Raw genomic sequence first — 23,538 nt, forward strand, 5'->3', positions numbered from 1 at the left:
GAAAAGAATATTTTTTTTCCTGTTTTAAGAGAGCAAAATTTTAATTGGAGAGCAAATGGCTTTTCCAAATATTTTAACTCCAATGGATTGAGGGGAAAAAAAAAAAGCCCACAATGTGAAGTGCTTCACCCCAGGTTCTGACTTGCAAATTGCCTGGCTGCAGAATACACGCACACACGCATGCATATATGCATGTGCTCTTCCCTCCCCCCAGTTATGGTCAAGCTTATCTTTTTTTATTTACATATGAAATTGGCAAAATGCCTTGGATTGAATTAAATCCTGGTTAAAAAGAATGTTTGAAAGCATTTTAGAAAGAATTTTTCAATATGAGCATTGTTTTTTAAATATTACTAGTTTTTGAAGCATTGTTTCTGTTTCCTTACCTGTTCTAAAAAATATTGTAGCTACTGGAAAAAGGTGAGTTACAAACAGAAAAGGCCCCTCGCTCACCCTTCCTCCTTTCTTTTCTCTTTCTCTCACATTAAATTCAAGAACCGGACTGGTATTTTCTAAATCTGCTTGACCCTAGGGAAACCCTTACGAGAATCTGGATAGAGGGGTTGCTGGTGTAGTTCCAGGGAACCCTGGCTGTGACAGCAGACCTACCAGAAGCAGTTGCTCCCACGATCCCTCTCCACATCAGATATGTGGCTCTGTGCTGTGGCTTAGGCCCCTCTCTGTTATCCTAGTGAAGTTCTTTGGCGCCAGTTTCACAAGCTGGGGCAAACTGGTAAGACAACTCCCCGTTACCAAAAGGAAACACATGCTTCCCTTCCCTACCTTACTTTAGGCTGGGACTGCAGCCTTTTAGACTCTTCCACACCATTTCTATTGCTAAAATGACTGAATAAATGTGGTAATTCAGAAAAAAAAAAAGATTTAAAATGACTTCTACAGTCATAAGGATGTTAGGAGTGCCAGGGCTGCTGTAAAACGGCAGAATAATGCAACTAGGAGCAGAAGGGGGAGGGAAGGCAGCAGAGCCCTCCTCTCTTTCTGACAGTAGAAAGAGAGAGACTGCTCACTGCCTTGCTTGTGAAGAGCTGCTGTCCACTGCCAGGGGAAAAACTTACCTGCGGTGCTGAAGGCTAGACTGGACAGAGAAGTTTTTCTTGAATTAATCAGGTCTGTGAACAAAGCCATTTATTTTCCTTTTTTTTTTTTTTTACGCATAGTAATCATACAAAGTAGGATGAATTGATTACTCTGTCACAGTGAAAGGCAGCCTAAATTTCCATTCACTGTCCAAGCACCTGCATACATGCAGCATTACTAACTACAATAAAATTGTTTACGGATAGGTTTGTTAATGCAGACTGGGAAAGCAGCACTCCAAAGCACAAAAGGGAGCTAAAGAAACTTCTGCACCCACCATAATGTCTGGCAATAGCCCAGGGACTTTAGAATTACAGCGCCAAGGCTTTAGTTGTCCAAGACACATACAGTGCTACTTTCCAAGGATTCAGACAACGTGAGCGGTGTTTTAGCTATATCTGTTCAGTGTTCTTAAACACCAAAGAAGAAATTCTATTTTGTTTCCCTTGCTGGTAAATCAAAGCTCTTGGTCATACTTACATAGATCAATGAGAGACCACAGTCTATGAGAACCCATCTAGACTTGCTTCTGGTTTGGCTTCTTAGGGCTTGGTAAACATTGCTAAAAAGCAAAGCTTCCTTGTGCTTACGCAGGCGCTGCCTCGCTGAAGCTGGGAGAGAGGAAGAGTCGGTTCATTTGCACACCTTAAGATGATAGAGTACCTCAACCTGCAAGTTCTGTCCCTCTGTCTCTGGCCTCAGTTGGAGTTTTGATATTTCTGTATATTGGATAATGTTTTGTAAAACCTAATTATATGTTCCTTTCCAAAATTGCTACTTGCAACTATTTAAATATTGTACTTCTGTGTTCCAAGTCTTGTGTGTAAACCGCAGGCATTGGTTTCCTATACATTTATAGATAAGGGAAAATACAGATGTGCTGTTTTTCTTGGTGTTGCAGTTGTTTCACTAGAGGCAGACTTTTATGAATTAAATTAGTCTTAGCAGATAATGCTCTGAAAAGGCTGAAAATCAGGAAGAGGGCATATATCAGCCCTTCTCCTGGTATGTGGAAGATTTCAACAGGCAGATGAGGGCAAACTTGATGTTTTTCTATTTACAGTGACAAGATACATAACACATCTGTTGAGTTCTATGATCTTGTACTCAGTGATATTGCTATAAATTTGTCTTGCAGCTTTAAGTGTAACCTAATTGAAGCCAAGGTGGTTTTAAAATTGCTTTTCCTTTTCTTCAGAGTCAATTTTGTACTTTTTTAAGAAATGATCTCCCCATTTCCCGAGTCATCCTTTCCCTGCTGCAGAGGACGCAGCAGGCCGAGCAGTGCCCGTTGCCTCAGCACTGGCTGCCCAGCCTGCGCCAGGGCACAGGGGCTGCTGCCCCAGCTGGGGCCCGGCGGTCCCTGCGGAAACGGGCAGCTCCAGGGGCCCTGCGCTCCCCTTCAAGCAGCACCTTTCCCAGGCACAGAAGGGAAGGGGCAGGGCCGAGGATGGAGGTGGGGAGGCTGAACTGCCTCATATGCTCTTAGTTCTGAATAATTTGTAAAAGTGTTCTATATTTTGTAAATTTTTTAATGTGTTAAAACTTGTTAAAGGAGGTAACATTTGCAAATAAGGGGTAATTTGTGTATTTGTTTTTGTATTTTGGTCCGGTGTTCCTTTTTTGTTGTTGCATCCTACGTCCACTGGGCAAATAGTTGTTAAATCTTTATATTAAAACAAATAAATGCATTTTAAGGAATACTGTACAGTTTTGTTATTATTCTAGGTATATACCAGGCACTATGTATCTTGCTTATGACTCCTGAAAACTAGTAAACTGAACTTCCCACTTCAGTTTGTAAGGCTAGTAGAATCCTAAGAGGCTTTGAATATTTGACAGATACCATATCAGATAAGAACATGGATTCTACTCCTAAGCTGTCTGTAATGCCAGGCCTGGTCTGTGCCACATGTAGCCATTCCTACAAGTAAAAACAATGATTATCAGGAGTTCTGGATAGTCTAAGCATTAAGTAGAACTTACATCTCATATCTGGCAATTGTTACAAGAGAAACCTGAGCCTACCTTCCTGATAGATCCTCTGATCCTTGCTTAAATATTTCCTGTCCATATCTTAAGGATAAAAAGCCCAGGGAGGAGTACCTCTCTCTGTATTCGCCCTTCATTTGATTGTGCTTGAAATCTGAAAGTAAGAGATAATTTCTGCGCTACTACTTGCACTTGGCACAGCTTTGGTAGAGAATGTTACATAGTTCCTGTCCTGTGTCACTTCAGTAGAAGAACAGAGTACAACAGAACAAGTACTTACACTTTCAGCCTAAACTTTTGTCCAGAAATTACTCTGAGGTACAGAAGTCATCTCTCTAATGCACCTCAAGTATTTCTGACAGTAATTAAAGGGCCTTTAAGTATACTGCAACAGTGTTGCTGTGTTGCACTGTTGTCCTCGGACCAGCCAACATCTAACTATATAAATTTCTTGACAGCCATTCCTGGAAAGAGAAAATATTGAATATCTTACATGTGAATATTCAAAATATTGAATACGAGTATGGAGTATGAATGATACAATAAGCTCCAGTCAGAAAGGTATGTGCATTGTAGAAGGCTTTCAGCAATCTGGGATCAGAATCAATTCCCCAGCTTCATTTCTCTGTAACAATGTAAAGTCTGATAAAACAGCTGGAACAGAAATCTGGTATAAAGTGCTTTATGGAAACCTGAGGACCACTGAGGGATTTCTTTATCCACTTGTTGCTGTCAGTTATTCTCTTAAATCTCCCTTCAACTCCAATTCTTAAGGCAGCCTTGCACTGTTTAATATCAACGCAGGTAAGTTGCCACCAGCAGGAAATACTTTGTAGGAAATTTCATTAAGTCTAAATTGCCTACATCACAGTGGACTGTAAGTTCGAGATAGCTATTTATCAAATTCAGACTAAAATCTGTAACATGCTAATATTTAAGTTATTTACTTAAGTAGCTTTTCCCCTGCAGAGCTAATTTTTATTTTCCATGTAGAAGCTTCAAGCAAGTGGAGTAATATCTGTATCAGTCCTCAATGCTGAAAGGGTACATAGATATTTTAGTTAGCATTTTTAATAAAATCTTGTAATACCTTAAAATTATACTTTCTACTGTGAAAATAATATGAATAAAGTATACTGAAATTATTTACTCAAAGATATTATTGGATATAAATTTTGCTTTAACTTAGTATTATTTATCTTGTTGAATAATGTTCCTATTGTATTGCAGGGATGTGCATCAGTCACACTCATCTAACTGGTGCTGTATTTTTAAAAAGTTTAACCACTTCCAACTCTCAAAGAGTAAGGGAACTAACAATGGACATAATTCAGTATTTAAAGTTAGACATAAAAAGTATAAAACTGGACCTGAAATGCTGATATAAGCTGGAGTGTTCAGTGACTCACTTCTGAATTAGACTGCAAGCTGCACCTGTCCAATTTGTTCCTACAGTAGGGCAAAATGAAAAGACTGAGTTAATCACAGGGAAATATTCCTAGCATCATTAGCATCTGAAATTAGTACTAATTTCAGATGTCAAAACCAGAAACAAACAACTTATCAAGTCACACAATTAAGGAGAGAAACATAAAAAGAAATGGTTATTCTTTTTCCTTATTTTATTGGATAAATGATTTAAAAGGTAATAACAATAGTGTTAAAACTACTACAATATCTTTCCACAGCCATATCTCACAGACCCACAGATAACCTTCTATTTTTTTTTTTGTTTTTTTCTCCTCATTTTTATCTTTTTAAGCCATACTTATATTAAAATGCCCATTTCAACAGTTTCTTCACACTAATAGCAATTGAATGTGGAAGGAAGGAGGATCTAGTTATAAAGGAAAGGGTTTTGGGTAATCTGTGATATCGTAATCAATCAAGTTGCTAAGGAAGGAAAAGAGAGAGGCCCAACAAGCTACTCCAGGTAGCTTTAAGCCTATTGTGTCACCATTGCATTATAGATAACTCAAGATGCTGGTGAACAAAGTAATTTTTTTTGTAACATATAAAACACTAAAATAACTTAGAAACTAGATCCAAATATTTTGAAAAGAATCAACTTTGATATACAAAAACAGTCATAAGTTGTTACAAAAGTTTCAAACAAAAGTTTGTTTTCTCAGTGCGTTTATGTACCAGCACAATTACTGGGTCCAGAGCAAAGAAAGAGGTTTTTATTCTTTATTTTTTAACAGTAATAAAAAACGAGGAAAACATATCTTTGTATATAAAGAATCATTGCTGGTCTTAAGAATAAATGTAACCAGAAACCCTTAAATCTTAGAGGCACACTTTGGGTTTCCTTTTTTTTTTTTTTTTTTCCTTTTTTTTTTCTCCAACATAAAAGGAAAGTCACCAGTTTATTTAAATGGAGTAGATACTCAGACTCCCCAAATAAACTTAATTCAATTAACATCACTAGCAAAAATCAGTTAGAAACTGTACAAAAATAAAAAAGTTAATACATTTAATCCTGCAGGGATTTTGTAAGGACTGGAAGGCAGGCTTTAGGAGCAGCATTTGGGCATGGCTGGAGGCTTCTTTGGTTCGATCTAACACACACAAGAGATGTAACCTACTCCAGACAAGAATTTTAAAAACCTGCACATCTGAAGACGAGCAAGGAGGGCTGTATACAAATGCCAGGGTGTGCCAGGGGATTTCACTGTCTTGATTAAGTAGCAGCAGACCTGAGGTGGGAACTCGGGTGCCCTCCCCTGCCACAGGCAGCACTGGCATTGAGCTGGGGCAAGGCTGGTGCTGCAGCGGTCACCAGAAGGAAGCAGGGCCAAGGAAGAGTTTCACAGCATCTCTAGGGGCTTGCTGCCTAACTCAATTTAACAACATGGGTTTGGGAGAAGTTAAGCAAAAGAATTAAAAGGAAACTCTTTTAATGGAGTAAGGCAAACTGATTAGTGCTCACTGGAAGTTAGCGTTCCAACTTAAAAACAGTGGTGAAACAGGCTACTCGGTTGTACCTTAACTTCTTATAAAGTACCCCAAATAATGAAAAAAATCTCTACCTGAAAGATAATACTTTCTATCTGAAAGGGCAATAAACATAATTAAGGGGGAAGTGACATTTATGAAAGCGTTTCTTGATCAGCTTTAAGCAAGCAGACCTATTCTGTCCCAGTGCATGTCACAGTGAACTGTGCATTTTGTACAGAGAAACCCACAATTACACAGAAACAATCTGTAGCATTCTCAGCAATTGCATGCTGAGGAGGTAGGTGCCCTAGAAACACTGTAGATAGACTGATTATTCTAAACATTTTTATAAAATATAGCATACAAGTCTGATTGACTATAGACTTTATAACAGATTTTTTAATTAGTGATAGCAAAACTCTGGTCCAGAAGGGTCTGGCATTACTCCCTTTCAAAAGCACACCTTTACAGGTTGTATAACACCCTTTACACTATATTTTTAAGCAACAGCTACTGAAAGATAGACAAAAATATGTTGTGCATTATGCTGTATACAAAAAGGAGACAAAACTATCCTTTTCCCCCCCAAGCCATGGTGGGAAGTATTGCTGACCTTGTCCTTAAAAACCTGCAGGATTGTTTATTCATCAGTATATCATTATTACACTGGTAAGAAATTCTGTATAACATCTGCATATATCGAAGATCTTTAAAAAATCTGATATGATTTTAGATCCGCATGACCAGTCACGTGACCTGCTTGAGGTTGATTAGCACCTTTCAATACATATATATTTTTATATATAATAGATCTTTTTTAAAAAACTTCTAACAATGAGCTCCTGTAGAAGCACGAGCATGCTGTAACGAGATGACAGATAAAGATGGGATTGGATGACTTTTTTTGCAGCAGACAATATGATTCAGTTTGTGCTCAGTTTCCCCATAAGGGCAAGGAAAAAAAAAAAAACCCAAACCAAAACACCTCTGTCAGGTAGACACTTGTCCAGATTTCCCACTTGAAGACTAACCCATTTTAAAACGTTCTCCAAGTAGAAACACAACAGTATCATCCAAAATAGCCTCTATATAAACATCTATTTATTTCTGCAGCGTCTGCCTGGCATCCTCTTGGCTCCTGAATTTTCAGGCCCTCTGTTTAGTTATAAATTAAGGCATCACAACTGAAAGTGTTAGTATTTGGACATCAAATGCTGTGGATGAAGGAATACCATAGACCTTCTATAAGAACCTCTGTAAAAATTAAGTAGCAAAGCTAACCTCACATAAGGGACGAGCATAATTTATCCAAATATTTTTGAAACACTGAAACATTTTACAATTAGTCTGGCATTTGTTGCATCTTAATTTATCTATTTCAATTATCTGTATTTTTTACTAATATTTGTTATGAAGTAACTTTTCTCTGCTTACTGCAGTTTACCCACCCATATTAGGAAGGTCTTTTCTATAATTGAAGGGATGTGTTGACCCCTAGCATACGCACTGAACAACAGGTATTCGTGGGAGTTCTGCAGGCACATGAGCAAGGAGCTAACTCCGAGCATGTACTGGGCTTGCAACGATACCACACATACCTCTTTCTATATCCTATTTTTACAGCTGTAAAAAGTTCCAATCAGTTTTCTTTCTTCTAACTTGTGGAGAGGTATCAGAAATATTATACAGTACTTAGAGCTCTCAAGTACTATTCCTGCAATAGATGAAAACATGTAAATTATGGCATATGTGCTGTGCTCTTTCATAACACAAACATACATTAAAAAAAGTTTACTTTTATCAAACTATACTTTGATATAACTCAGTAAGTCCAAGAGAAAAAGAATGAACAAAAAAGGGAAGGTAGGACTTCCAAAATAGGTTTGATTAAAACAAACCGAAAACAAAAAAAAAACAAAAACAAAACAAAAAAACAAAACAAAACAAAACAAAAAAAAACCCCACCACCCAAAACCTAAGAAACCTGATGCCAGATCAGCAGAGAACTCAGTATAGTTTGCTAGAATATCTGGCACATTTGCTATATTTATTTCTATGAATTTTATATATAAGTATATAGTTATGTCATAGTCAAAGGCACTAAAATCTAAATCCATTTTCTTCCTAATATGACATCTGCTACTCACCAACCTGTTTTTAAAAACCAAGGTGACTCCTAATCTGAGATCCTCAGAAAGGCATCGACTCATTACAGCTGCATTACTGTGACTAGTCAAGCCAGGGCTGAAGAGCCCTTGCTTCCCAGAGTGGGATGGGAAATCTACTAGCCTAATGGGTTTATGCCATGACTGAAAATGCTTCCATATTATCATTACCTCTCACTGTAGATATAACAGCTTCTCTTCATCCCAAATAAAGCTTTTTGTATGTCACCCTGCAAGTTTTGGCTGTGTGTGCTGGGTCTGAAGATCATGTATATAGCTACATGAAAGCTTGACTGCAGGGGTGAGATAGTGCACACTGACATTATTACGAAGGTTATAAGAATGCAATTCATTGTCTAGTTTAATACCTGAATCTGATATGTTTCATTCCCTGCTACAGCTATTAATGTAAAAGCCATAAATGCCTCTTTTATTTCTGAACGAAGAATGCCTAACTGTAACCCTTAAACTCTTTCCTTCCATCCACAGTCACAGAAAGTCTTGATTGATATAATTCAATGTTAATGAAGTAGAAATTTAAAATTTCATAAAAATCCCAAGGGCTATATGCTGCAAAAAAATCTGCAGTGACTCAGTAAACAACAACAAAAAAAGTATGGGATCTTTGTAATAATGCAGTTTTCCCACCCGTTGCCACGATGAGCTTAACCATCTAAGGAGAAGCCTCAACACGGCAACGGAAACTATCATCATAAAATGGTACAGTAATAGAGATAGCTAGACCAAGAAGGGGCAGGGTCTCCTGGGAAGAGGTCTGCAGAGAGGTCCAGTGACTGGTCATGCGGCTCAGTGTCAGGAATAATGGTTGTACGGTGGAAGGGGGTGCCCAATGCCGTTTTGGAAGTGATGATGCTGACGATGGGCAAGGTACTCTGTGTAGCTCATGGTCATCTTCTCACTACGGTACCTAGAAAGGAGCAAAGAAGCAAATTCAAGAAGTTTCACTACGAAGCTCTGAGGAGCATTAGAAATACACCACTAGTTGTGTGCTTAACAGTGACAACAGCTTTGTACTTCTCATGTTAGAAATAAGACTAGCCTCAGCTGCACAAAGACAGAAAATAGATCACTAGTTTTCAATGTAGTTATTCTTAAAACAAATTACTTAAGTCACAGCCTAAGTGATTATATAAAGATGTTTTAAAATACAGAACTGTTACAAACTATTACCTATGACATCACTTGAGATAGAAATAACATAAACCGATGGTGACTTGTTAAGAATGTCCCATAACCTCAGCGAGCTCTCTACACTAGGCCTAGCAGGAAAAAAAAATGAAAACATACCACAAATCTCTAGACTTTTAAAATATATATCAGTTGTCTGCCAAATTCTACTTTATTAATAATTGCAGCTCTATCAAGTACACTAGTATCCTTTTTTGACTATATAAAAGTAAAGCAAGATCCTGCTCCCCAAAGCTAACATTCAGGTTAAACTTAACATCAGTGCTGTTCAACAGCATGGAACATATTGCCACAACTACACTCACCTGCAAAACCAAAACAATGCTATTCTGCATTTCCACAACTATCATCTAGAAGGAACACTGCCATCTCCTGTTTGTTAGATCTCTTCTCTGGAGTCCTCCTTGTTGCTCCCTCCCCTTTTCAGAGCTGAGAGGTCTCAACAGATGCCTCCAGAGCTCAGCACAGCCCAGCACAAAAGCTGAAACCATGTTCGGGTGCAGCAACTGCAGCAGCTCAGGTAGCAAACACACCTGCTTCTGTTGTTCTTTTCTGGGGGAAACATCTTGGTCAGCACAAAAGAACAAAACACCTTGCACTTTTTGCTTTGGTGGCTGTGTTTCAGAGTACCACGGAGTCCACATTTACCTAATACAACACTGTTTGCTAACAAAGAACTGATTTAACAGTGGCCAGTGACTCCAGCTAAGCTTAGCTTCAGCTCTTGTGGAACTGATGACTGGAACGGGGCACTCACTGCACTTGATGTATAAGCTGGTCTCTGAATGAAATCCCCTGCCAAACTAAACCGTGAGCTCGGCAGTTAATGAAGCTGTGTGTAAATGGGTCAAAGCAGGCTAAGGGCAGCCTGCCTAGAATCACAGCTGCTCACTTAAGGAGATGAGAAAGAAAATGCAGCCATCCTAGAAAATTAAGTCAATGCATCCATGCAGTCTGTGACATTAGGCATCGGGTGCACAGCTTTGCTACTGAGAATGCCCTGCCACAGTCAAGCAGGTAGCTCACTAGCAGGTGGAAACCTGGCCCATGCTCCCAGTGCCACCAGAAGAAGTAAAACAGAGGGGGCACCTTCTCGGAGAACCGACTGCTGGTCCCAACCAAGGGGCCGCCAGGACCTGACAGCAGCGGCCCACAGTACTCTCAGATATGGGCTGCCAATGGCAAGTCATCCTGCTGACCACAGGCCCTGCAGACCCATCACAGCCAATGAACACACCAGGAAAAGAGAGATCTAAGGCCGTGCTAAGATCTTCCAAAGCTGTCACATTACAGTAACAGTGTGAAATGAAATACGCAGGCAGCCTGATACATGTGCAGCCTGTATTTAATGTCAGTCTGCTCTGCCTTGCTTAGTGCCAGCAATCCCCATTATAATTAAAACAAGCATCTTCTCAGAAGTCCACACTGCTATTGCAGAAAGAAAGAAGTTAATATATGCAAGAATGGTTACTGTTGACATTTGAAATGGCCACTTACCACAAATGAACATATCAAGGTATTACAAAAGTAATTTCTTTGTAGTACTCCGTAATACACACCTGGTTAGCTTTATGGTTTTCCTGAATTCCTTAGTAATTGGAGCTTTGTAGCCTCCTTTTCTCAATAAGGAATCTATGGTCTGAATGTGGTCCCACCCTGTTGAATTTTACAGCAAAAAAGTTAGTGAAAAATATTGTGATAAGAACAGATGTTGTAAAAAAACATAGTATGCAAGTGCTTGGCTGAAGTTCACTTTAAACACACAAAACATTCCCATCTGCCTAAGATGCACAGGATTTCTTTCTAAATCAAATTTGCTGTACAATTGTGCATCTTGCAGCTGATTTTAAATAGAGATCCACTACAATCCAGTTTTCCTGGATTGGGTGTTATATACAAAATTATACTTTTCTGAAATGTCTTACACTTTTACGATCGTGTCTTACTATCACTTTACACATTATAAATGGAAACCACACTATGAAAAGTTAAACTTTAATCTGAAATACAGTTTAAAAACTGGCTGAACACATGCAAAGGACTTGGAAACTTGACTCTGCCATAAAAATAGCTATTAACTTTGCAGTGATAATTCCTACTTCAGGATTACTATACCATGTTATGGGCAGCTGATTAATAAAAATGATTCATTAAAAATTAGACAGAATTTAGGTTCATTTCTGTTCTCAAAGTCTTCCTGCTATTCCAAACTTTTATATATATTGATTTATAGAAGTCTAATACTTCAAGATAGCAGTTAGACATGGTTATTTCCAAATGCACACCATAATTAGATTAGTCGTATCATTGCATTAAAAAGAAAGAAAATAAAACAACAGAATAATTTTGGGTGCCACAAAGATTCAGATCATTATGTATGGTCTATTAAGACTATCCAGACATTTTTAAACTGTTGACTTTTATGAAATCTCCAGTAAGTGATCATCAAGGGTCTTGACAAAAACACTTCTTTAACTAGCAAAAAAAAAAAAAAAAAAAAAAAAAAAAAAAAAAAAAAAAAAAAAAAAAAAAAAAAAAAAAAAAAAAAAAAAAAAAGCCATGGAAATCTTCTAGAATTTTAAGTGACCAGTTAGGGAGATACTTATTTATTAAAGAAGATCTTTAGTGAAGATTTCATTGTGTTCTTTTGCAGATCAAATTTGAATATAGAGAAATAAAAATCAAACAAACAAAACAAAAAAGACAAAAAAGCCACAGAAAAACACCCCAGCAGTGCCAAATTTAAAAGATCGAGACACACTGTCAAACCTGCAAGAGAAAAAACATTAGCGCGCAGTCCAAGTTAGCTGCTGAGCACATCAGCTTGCTATTCAACAAGCCTAACCTGGGCAGTTCTTTCAATGCATGAGCTTAAGTGTGTGCCTCTATTAAAAGGACACTTTTATAAATAAGACATTATTTGGGCTTTCCTTATTAAATCAATTCTTTTCTATCTACCCAAAAGAACCCAGGAAGCTGATGCTTTTAAGTGGGATTAAGTAGCAGCAGCAAGAGAGAAGACAACTTTAGCACTGCAAGTTTAGGAATAAATAGGCTGTTAAAATCCCTATCTTACTGCTTAATTAGAGGAGTTTCTGCAAGCCACTTCTAACACAACGTGACAAATATGTGAATATCGGTAGCTTTAAAAATGTAATAATGCTCAACAGCATTTATCACCCACTCCATATTTCATTCCATGCATAGCTACATTGCATTTATGATTTGTGTAAAAAAAATATAAACAAAAAGAAGCCCACACTGCTGCAACTAACCGAAATCCCTATACGGGGATTATTTATACAGACATGTAATTTGCATTTTATAGAAGAGTCTTTTCTTACAATTAAATATTGCTCCATCATCTGACATCAGTGCAAGGTCAAATATTGCATTTTAGATTTATACGTATGTTTAAATTCTTCACCAGATCATATGAAATAAAGTGCAACAATGACCTTGCTCCTTTGCAACCTCCGGTAAGTAGGTGGCGGTGCGTTTTGATCCTTTTTCATTGATGAACTCTATTCTAATGCCATGTACACCCACCTGCAAGAAATGGGCAGTTTTATTAGTACATAAAAAAAAAAAAAAAAAAAGGAAGAAAAAGAAATAAATTTTTAATGCAGTAAGGCCCAGAACGTGAACCTTTTGGGGGTTGATCCCCTTTTGGGATAGTAGTGTTAAAACATGGTGCGGAGGTGAATTTAGTCCACCTGAGAGCCTTGAAACCAACAGCAGCACAAGCATCCTTGTGACCACGCAGCAGAGCCCGCAGCTCTGGCCCGTGCAGGACGGCCACAGGGCTCCTGCATCCCCACAGCGGCCGCAGCACCGCTGCTCCCCTGGCCCCCGGGGTGGCTCGGGACCACCCGCTCTGTCTCACAAGCGGGAAAACAGCCAGCAAATCTAAGGGCTTCAATTATGAGCCACAGTTTCATCTGAAGTCACAAGCTAATGGTGAGACACTTGGACACAAATCTCCCACATGCAGTCCTGAAGATTTCTGCATAGGTGCAGGGAGGCAAAGGAGACCCACCCAAAGAGCCAGAAGGACGGGCAGCTTCACGCTCCCATTGCCATGAACTGTCCCCACAGGGAAGGCAAAACACCTAGTTCAATGTTCAGTGGCCATGGGAAGAGGCTGGGCACCTCTGCTGAGGGTGCTCAGGCCCCACGTGCAGCATGCGAGGTGCTGAGCCAGGAGCGCAGCGTGAGGCACCTTCCCCTTGCAGGGCACCTACAACAGCATGCGAGCACGTGCGCATGTACATCAGCTGCCTCACGGTTTTAGTTCCCTATGCACATAACTCAGACTCAATTTCTATTTACATCCTGAAGTTCTTGAGTGCGTGTGGAATTGCTTATGTTTTCAGGAGTATAACATTATTTAGTTATTGCACTTTTTTCTGAGCACAGAATTAATCAATTGCCTCAAAACTGCTGCAAGATTTTTTCCATTTTCCACCCTAGCTGCGTGACAGCCAGCAGCAGATAAGGCACATTTGAAAAGCTCCACACAACCTCTTGTTCAATGGTGACCATAAGCCAGAGTTAAAGAGGCTTCGTGGGATATGGCTCAGTTACGGCAATTTACATGTTCTTATTTGGGCTTCCTAAAGAGACTCCTGGGACATTCCCAATAATATTCTCACACGTGGAAAGGGCAGCATCACGTCCAAAAGACATCATGAGCCTGAAACCGGCTTGCCTGCCAGGCTCAGCCCAGGACTTAGCTGCCCCCAGTCTGTGGTGAGCTTCTTAAATTAAATAAAATCGCTGATTTAGTAGGTATTACATATCAGTCAAGTGTGCATGGAATAACAACATCTGTGCAGGGCAGAAAGACAGGCTGAGCAAGTCTGTTCTTCTGCAGATGAGTTCCAGCCCCATCTTGCCCATTACCATCTACCAGGGCAACGAGCACACTCGGATCGTGCTGTGTTGCGAAGCTTCGCACACCTCCTGCTCCTGATGTGCCCCACGAGCGGGGGATGCATTTCCCATGCATGGGAAGCCAAACAAGGAGAGCCAGCCAAAAAGGCAGCAGCCAGCCTGTTCCAACAGAAGTATCTCTACAGGATTTTACAGAATAGAGTAATACTGGGATCTAAACATCTTGTCCCACTGTATAAGAAGCCAGAGATTACTTAAAACTGGGTCCAGAGACTACATTGATTCAAACACACAAATCTTTCACTAATCTGAGGATTGCATGAAATTATGTTTTTCAATTTCACTTTTTAATTGACTTCAACACAACCTCAGATTTTGCTTTATGAAAGCAGGTAGCAAAGTACAGGCTAACACAGGACTGAAATTTTCCATACTGATTTGCATTCTGCTTAGGCATTTCTTAGAACAGTTTACAAATCATTAACACAGGCAGTTTGATACCAAAGTTAGCTATTAGCATGGCAAGAGGACCAGATCCAAAAATTTTACATGTGTTATTTTGTCTCAGGATAGGGAAAAGAAACACACCTCATATTTACTGTTCTGGCAGCTGCTGCTGTCTCTGGATGGTTTACTGCGGACCGTACGTACCAACCATGCTAACATCAAGCTTAGCCCAGATCCATGCCGGGATCTAAGCTCCGAAGCGCTGCAGCTCTAGTGCCAGCTTCCTCCTCAAAGCTCCAAGCAGGGTTACAAACCTCCTCTTGCACCAATGTCTCAGCTGGACTCAGAGGAAGAAACAGTGCCCACTGCATGAGACTGTCAGCTGGGAATTGCGCTGAGCTAAGCTAATCCTTATACCAATTCACTGCTCATAAGCTCAGGTTTTGAACAGCAATAAGCTATAAAGATGTTAAAGCAATAAATTAAGTCTTTAGCATGTACGGGATTCCTTCTGATAACAGGGAGAAGAGCTTCCCTTTTATTTACTTCAGCTAGTACTACAGAAACACCAGTACACAAACATCCAGAATTGGATTCTATGATTACCACATACTAGTCACTATGTTAGCTGAAATTTGCAATTTCTTAGCATCAAATTTGTAATAAAGATGCTGCCTTCATTCTGATGATATTTAATAGAGCTTTAATACTGAATTCTGCTTTAATCAGATGCAAGTGGCTCTTCTCCAACTCATGACGTGCTCTTTTTTTTTTTCACCCTTAAATAAATCATTTATTGACATATATGGGTTCACTGAATACTGCCCAAAGGACATAAGTTAGAGATGACAGAGATGAAGACTATTCCTTTCTGTTCTAAGAGAACAGGCAGTAAAAGTTGCTGCCCTTTTCAAGGGTCCAGAAGAGGAATGGAAGAAATCCCACAACTCTTAAATGTCAATCTTTGCCAACAACAAAAAGGCACCTTCTGGGCATCATTACTGGCTACAGCCATTCAAGCTAATATTTAAACCAGCACACACAGGCTTTTGTCTCAACAGTGCAAACATGTACAACTCTGCAGACTTATTTTACTGAAGAAAAGCAACTTGAAGGCAAACAGCTCTTCTGAGGTATTTTAAGAAGCAGCAGCTTCTGGGCATTTAGTATCAGTTCTAGGTATTCATTACCCCACAGGAACTATAATCATGTCTTCTAAAAACTTTCCTCTTACAACAATTCCAACCCCTTATAACGCTGCAATAAGAAAACTGGAGAGAAAGGGTCCCGAATCAGCCAGATAGGCTTTACCTTGTCGTGCAAAAGCACACTCTTGGTGAAATGAGTGAGAAAAGGGATAAAATAACAGGTGCTCATTGACAATAACATGAGATCAAGAGACACAGAGAAGTAAAAACACTTTTGTATTTGCACATGAGAAAATAAATAGGTGGATCAGAGATACGAGCACAATTTGCCCTCGTGAGGTGCCTCATGACAGACTGGAGTCCCAAGATGGCCCCAGGCAACTCGACACAGGACACGAGCACCCCGGGCCTCAGCTGCTCCCAGGAGCCCATTTCATGGGGATGGAAGGGTTGTGACACCCACCATCATGGTTATCACCTGGACCACAGCAAAATGATTTCACAGCTGTGTGTGGCAGCTCCTGTGCTTCTGGGCTGTCAAAGCCTCCAGCCTGGGCAGCGGTGCTGCACAGAGCCCGTCACACACAGGCACAGGTGACTCGGAAACCTCAGTTATGTTTTAGGAAGTGTCTTCATAACCCACTGTGCTGAAATGGTCTTTTGAAAGCAACAAGGAGAAAATACAAACCTTCAAAAAAGGTGAAAATGGCAGCAATTTGAAAAATCATATGGGAGCTAATGGCAGTCAATTCACTCATGCCTCCTATTTACTTGGCTGTAGGCCCTGCAGCTAAAGGATCTCTCATTGCTTGATGCAACTGAAATACTCATTTCTTCCATTTGGGCATCAGTTCAGAGATAGGAAGAGCTCTCACTCTGCTTCAGGATACAGACGCCACTCCTGAGCCACATCTTCAAATGATCTTGTCCCTAGAGCACTACAGGTTGGCTGAACCTGCAATTTTGAATTATTCTGACCTCCATCAGCAAATTGCTGAATTAGCTCCCACAAGATCATCAGTAGCATACCTACAGAAGCAAGGTCTCCTAACCAGGCTGATGCTTTTCAGGATGATCTGGAAATTAGCATTATACCAGACGGCAGATGCAGAATCTCTCTTTACGTCATATTCTAGCCATCCTGAAATGTCTTTTTGCCATTAACATTGCATAACTGCAGCTCCCTTAAAAGAAACATGGATGACATAAGCTCTCACTGACAGGGGCACAAACAGTGGTGAATCATTCTTTTAAGGACTAACAATGACAAATTCTCTCCTTCACATTTATTTATTCCCCCCCACCTCCCAATTTTGCACGGAAATCTTGCATGCTATCTATGATACAATCTATATATGATACAATCACTTCAAAAGCATGCTTAATCTGTAGGAAGAAAAAAGAAACAAAATAAGGCATGAAAAAGGCAACCGCTGTGCCCAAAAAGGAGGAGGAAATTGTAATCACCTCTTAAAATCTGTAGCAATTTGCTGAAGGTTTTAAAAGCCTAGTATTAAAAAGCTTTACATGAAATGGGAGAGAGTGACCAAGCCAATGAATAACATACAGACTATTTCTGACCCTCTAAATTCCCCCAATAAGTTTGGCTTCTCCTTGAGATGCCAGGAGGGGACGTTTTGCAGAAGTTACATGAGCAAAGTTACATTTCTGTATTAAGTTCCATAGATTAAAGTTTCAAGTGTTATAAAATGTGTTTCCTCTGCTGTTGAATTTTGAAGAATTCTGCCATAAGATATAAAAAATAAAATCATCCGTTTCATATAAACACTACAGTCACAAAATAAGAGTTGGTCTCCAAGGAACAAAGCTAAGATCCTGTCTTTTCAAGGAAGAGTTGATTTTCCGAGCTCAGATTTTGATTTCAGGTTTTAAAGGATGAGTATTTTGGTCATCTTAGGAGTTTATTATTGAGAGAATAAAATAACATTAAATAATACCTTACACTTCTACAGACAGTCTTATTTTTAGTAAATTTAATTAAATTGTTGCATCCAAAATATCTCTATGATAAGTACTAAAAATTAACCTAGTAAACCAGAAAGTCTAGTCTTTAAGGTTTAAAAAGTCATCATAGTCTTGAACAGTTGAGAACATGGTTTAAAACATACAGGTAATTCAGGGCCCAGAGACAAGATAAACAACTCCCCTGAAAAAAAGCTATTTTTTGATTAGAACACACCCAAAGTTTGAGCTTAGGCTTTTTTTTTTTTTTTCTGACATTAAGTGATTAGTAATTCTGTTTATGATGAAAATGCTGATTAATCCCCAAAGAAACCAACATTCCTCGTATTCTGCAGAAGCAATCAGATCAGCCTTTGTCAGGATGAGCTGAACAGAAAGTACAATTTTACTAAGTTTTCAAATATCGTAAAACAGATACTGCTGAGGTTATGGCTGCCGGGCCCCTTATTATTTTAACAGTGAACTCTTCCCATTCAAAATGTTTTTTTTTTGTCGTTGTTGTTGTTGTTGTATATACTCAACATTAGAGGTATTTAGAAGGACTAAGCTGTTATTAAAGAGTAATACTGGAACTTATGTGGCATCTCTGGCATTAGAACATGTTCCCATATATGATAATTTCAACCTTTTTTTCTTTATTTAAAAATCTGCTCTTATTATAGACCAAAAGCCATACTCACTATAACATGGTTTTTTTTTTTTGGAAAAATAAAAAAAAAGCATAGGGAAGGAGCATAAGACTAGAGCATAAGACTAGAGCATGAATAACACTTCCTTCAAGGTACTTTCTCAGAAGTAAGTCTGAAAGGAACATTTGCTTCTTCACCTGTGACTTTTATTCTGCTCTCCCAAGAGAATGAACACAGGATTCCCAGAACCAAGAAAGTAAAATAGATTCTGCACCAGTTGTAACTAGCAAAGAAAAACCAGAGCAGTGATTTACTTGGCCTAACTCCATAAGGAATTTGCGGGATCTGTGCTGGCCAGTCATTCTAAATGCAAAGACTTTGCTCGCTCCTGCAAGCTACATGAGATAGTTTGACATGGGATTTGGTTTCATTTTTTGCAGTGTATTTCTGAAGCATACATCAGGCTACTAGCTTTCATACTGGTAAATGCTCTTTCCCAACTCAATGGGCTGGCCCACCAGGTTTCTGCAGTTAGCTATGCTACAGGACAGGTTTAAGGACATGGTCAGTCACATGACACCCTGCATTATGGAGTCTTAAGTCAAAAATCAGCTGTGCAGGCCACTATTTTGATCATGTAAGTGGGCACAAAAACAACTTAATTTCATTTTTGTCACTCAGACGTCCAAGATGATGGCAATCTTAAATGATCTTTTGCACCTTTATAACAATTTGCAAAACAGTGACAACCACAGCAAATATATTCAGGTAATTTAAATGTTATGCTTGTTGCTGTATAAGGGCTTAAGGAATCAAAGTAATTTTCTTCAAGAACATCTGAAATCCTTACCTCCCAATCCATGTAGTCACATACATCTTCAAAGTTAGTGAGTAGAGACACTGAGCAGAAAAGCCGTGGCAGCTCATCCCTCGTCATTGGGGGGAAACGACTATCTTTAAGGGCACTGTTAAAGACAAAATAGAATTTCAAAGGGCTTTTTCTTTTTTTTTTTTTTTCCTTCTTTTCCTTTTTGTTAAAGTGGAAAGATCTAATGAATCAAATGCAAAGTACAAAGGACAAAAAAACACCCACAAAACAAAATCAAAAACCTGATGAAGTGATGACCACTCAGGTATTTCAGCTGTCAATGCAAAAATACATTCAATAACACTCAAAATTCTTTCCTTAAAAGTCTGTATCAGATTTCTTGCCTGGCCAGGCAATAGGCTAAGTCATCATTCCTACCTAAGCTTAACTTGATACTGTGATAACCTTATTAATGAAAAAAATGAAAAAGTTAAAAACAAAACAAAAAAAACACAGTCCTTCCTCATGAAATTTAGTATACACCTATCAAACAGGTTAAACTCCAGAGCACTGAACAGTTAGGGAACAGCGTGGGAAATTCTACAGCTTGCAAATCATCCAACCAGTAATGCAGTAATCAAACTATAGCACTTAATGAATCAAGAGATAATAATAAAAAAAGATAAAGCATAATATTTTACAAAAAGAGAGGCATAATCATGTTTACTGGTGAAGTTGAATATAAAAGGTACAAATACTGATGGGTACAACCACCTGTTGGCCTGCAGGGCTTGAAGCTGTTCTGCAAAGCAGAGGTGATGATTAGTAACACAGAAGCTCACAGACAGCTAAGGTACAATTACGTAGGCAAACACACACCTAATGAGGTAAAAAATGCAAAGAGAAACTATATCTACATACACCAAAGCTCCTTGACAAAGCAAAGACTTCACAGAGCCACAGTAAGCAGTACTAAGCAACAATAAAAGTCTGCAAGAATCTATTTGCCAAAAGTTTGGTTCAAGATCCCATTAAATTAGAAGGTGAAAGTTAGTGAGCTTGGAATCACATCACTGTTTAGAGTCTCTTTAAAGGCTGGGATATGAACACGATCACCTCAGGTCCAACAGAAGCAAACTGTAATCTGCTTACTGACCCTTTTGGCGAATGAGAAGAAACATCAAGAGACCTGTACAGTCCTACCAAGTTCTTAAGGGTCTCATTGCTTCATCTAACAGATCGGTCCTATCCCTGCGCCCTAGTCACAGTCAGATGTTGCCATCAGCTACTGCAATTCCAGCCAGGACCACGGTGCTCAGAATACAGCTGAGGTTCCAGGATCAGATGTAGTCGGTTGGCATAAGGAACAGCTTAACTTTATTAGGGCCAACCACATAATAAAGCATACAGGAAATAAAATGAAAGTCTAAGCTAGAGGAGATCATCATGTGTGTATCCAGAAGGAGCACGCCATCCTGCACCAGCGTCATGTGCTGTATAATTTAAACAGAACTTGTTTTGCTTGTGACTGCAAAAAAAGGGAACATACTCTTAGAATTAGTAGGGGCCTTCTCCAAGTTTTGGTATTTTCACACTGTGTTATTTCACACTGAGAACATAATTTGGGGGGATAATTCATTGTATAGTTACTTGGCTGCCAGTGGGTCTCCCCTTCCCAGTATTTGGGAGCAAAGGACACTCAGAGCAAAAATACAATTTGAGTTGTATCAACTCAAATCAGAAGTCTCTCTAGACCAGCATTAAGAATAACAAACAGTAGGTACCAGAAGTAATGAATGTAAGAGTAAACAAAACACTAAATATATACAGGGATATCGCTTTCCTGGAGATCTCCTGGAATACAGCTGCTTACAGTTTAGGGCTTTTGAGCCTCTACCTCTCAAAAGGTTCATTAAATAAAGAGCATGGATACATGTTCTTGATATTTCACCACACCTTTTAATAAAAAAAGTTATATTCAGAAACTTTTTTAAATTGATGTTTTGGTTGCAACAAATGTTATGCAAACAAAATCCACCACTCCTTCAAGTTTGCTTATATACAAATTTCTAATTTCCCTAAGACATGTATCTCTATCATACAATCAATCCATTTGAATACACTACCGAAAAGCTCTCAGAGACAAGCTTATTTCATTAACAAATTACATATTTCAGTTTGCAAAGTTGCCTTTGCAACTGCTGGGAACCAAAGTTACCCTTCCCCTTGCACAGTGTCTTGGAAAAACAGATATCAACAGGTACAACCAAGAGGTACTGCCTATACTTGTTTAAACCTATTTTCATTATTTATGCAACTATCTTTTCATGCAAAACATTTCCTTACTATATAAATACACCACCTTCAATTTATGCAGAAATACCTAACATACTGAGCCCAGGAGCATTAACAGCAAGTCTCAGGTTGAGCAGCTACCGTGCTCAAATGTGTTGATAACAGTCTGAAGGAAGATGGGTGCATCATGACATATTTGACCGTTGACAAAACTGCAATATGAAACTTTCATGTGAATACAGCAGAAGCAGAGAGGTGCATACGAAGGCAACAAAGCCTCGAGCACACACGATGAATAATATAGCTCAAATTCAGTGAGAGCAGAGCTATGCACCAGTACTTACCTGTGGAGCTAACAAGCTGAAGTGGCCAACTGCTTTACTCTGTAACATAAGGCTAGCACAAACACTTACTTTCATGCAGCTGCCTCGCATTAGCTAGCACACTGCCTTCAAACCATAGTGCGTGGCAGTTTTACCTGAAGCAATTCCTTCTCACTTGTTAGGTTTATTTTTACCTGCAAGGCCTGCTGGAGAACTGCTCCTCAGCACCTACATGGCTACATGCTCCGTGCACATATCTGGTGCACCGCTGCTGCCAAAGAGAAGTGAACTAGCTGGCGGAACGAGTTGATCGGAAATATGATTAGAAGTCTGGGATGTGACTGTGCCTGGTATAATACTCAATTGGTATAGGCTATTGCTGCTATTGTATCCCTCCTCCCTCTGTCTCCAGATCCCATATTACAATTTGTTTTCATCTTTTCAAACAGCTTCACCTTTATCACTATATAATTAAAACCAAAATTGATATGGGGAAATTTGTGCGGAATCAACAAGAACAAAAAGTACCAAAGGAAAGGCCAACATGGACCTGTTAATTACAGAACCTGTTATACAGAATACACAGAACAAGCCAACTATTCTGTCGGCTAATTACAATGTCTACACAATTTGCGCAAACAAATGTATCAGGTGTCAGATTTAAGAGACTGAGCTCAAATTTAACAATCCTGCCCTGAGCAGTATGATCCAGGTGCAGCCATGTGCTCACTGGCTTTGGATACCCAGCAATACCTTTGGAGAGGCCAGCAGATCCCACACTTGCCGAACAAAAGCAAGCTTGCATGAGCTTTCCTTTTTATTGTTCCTGCACTGGGAAGAGAATTTTGGTTTCTAGAGACAGCAGTTTGGCACTTATCAAACCCCAAATACATTATACAGAGACACAGGTATGTAAATGGGCACTTCTGCCTTGCTTGTCCTGGTAATATACCCCTTGGTGAGTGATTATAACAACAGACATAATAACATGCACCTAGTTTCATAAAAATTCATTACTATGCTTAGCTGTTCATATTGAAAAGTCACTGGGTTATTGCGCAGAGCCACTCTTTATTTGTATAGGATTCTTTGCTGTGCTATTTGATGGAAGCATTACTTCTGTACGACTATAGCATGTTTTTGTAATCTTAACTAAAGCCGTATTCTTTTCTTACATTTCCTGTTAGAAGGATAAAAGCATTCCATTTGGAGCACAGACCTGCACATTAAATAACAAGTTGAAAAAGGAAAAAAAAAAAAAAAATTCATGCCACAGCTTTTCTCTCAATTTAATTAAAACTTAATTTACCAAGTATTTCTACTTCACTCTTCTTTTAGTCTAAATTTAAGTTGGGACACAACAGACAGAATTCAAAACAACTGTTAAAGAAAATAAACACATATTTTAAAAACACTTTTTCTATTCCTTAATGTCCAGAACTGATTAGCACAAACTGTGCCAGCTAAATGGAAGTACGTCATGCTAAAGAGCTGAAAAGCAGCAGTGCCCAGCAAGAGGAACTCTAGCTGCCCAATACAAGGACGTTAGTTTTTCCATGTGGAGTCCTGCTTCATGTTAAAGACAAAGCAGGCAAAGTTGAACCC

General features: G+C 39.1%; 1 protein-coding gene across 1 annotated transcript; it reads right to left on the reverse strand.

Annotated features, from left to right (window-relative positions):
- Positions 1–8,888: 8,888 nt before the first annotated feature.
- On the reverse strand, positions 8,889–19,468 carry AMMECR1 (Alport syndrome, mental retardation, midface hypoplasia and elliptocytosis chromosomal region gene 1). The gene is made up of 4 exons (XM_026035999.1): positions 19,358–19,468; positions 12,863–12,953; positions 10,964–11,060; positions 8,889–9,123 (listed from the first exon to the last, which is right to left on the reverse strand). Exons 1-4 carry the CDS (start codon positions 19,442–19,444, stop codon positions 9,009–9,011), a joined length of 390 nt encoding a protein of 129 aa, XP_025891784.1. The 5' UTR covers positions 19,445–19,468; the 3' UTR covers positions 8,889–9,008.
- Between the last annotated feature and the right edge of the window lie 4,070 nt (positions 19,469–23,538).

Source organism: Nothoprocta perdicaria, unplaced genomic scaffold (assembly GCF_003342845.1).
Source record: "Nothoprocta perdicaria isolate Ctin4 unplaced genomic scaffold, notPer1 scaffold_17, whole genome shotgun sequence".
Classification (NCBI taxonomy): Eukaryota; Metazoa; Chordata; class Aves; order Tinamiformes; family Tinamidae; genus Nothoprocta; species Nothoprocta perdicaria.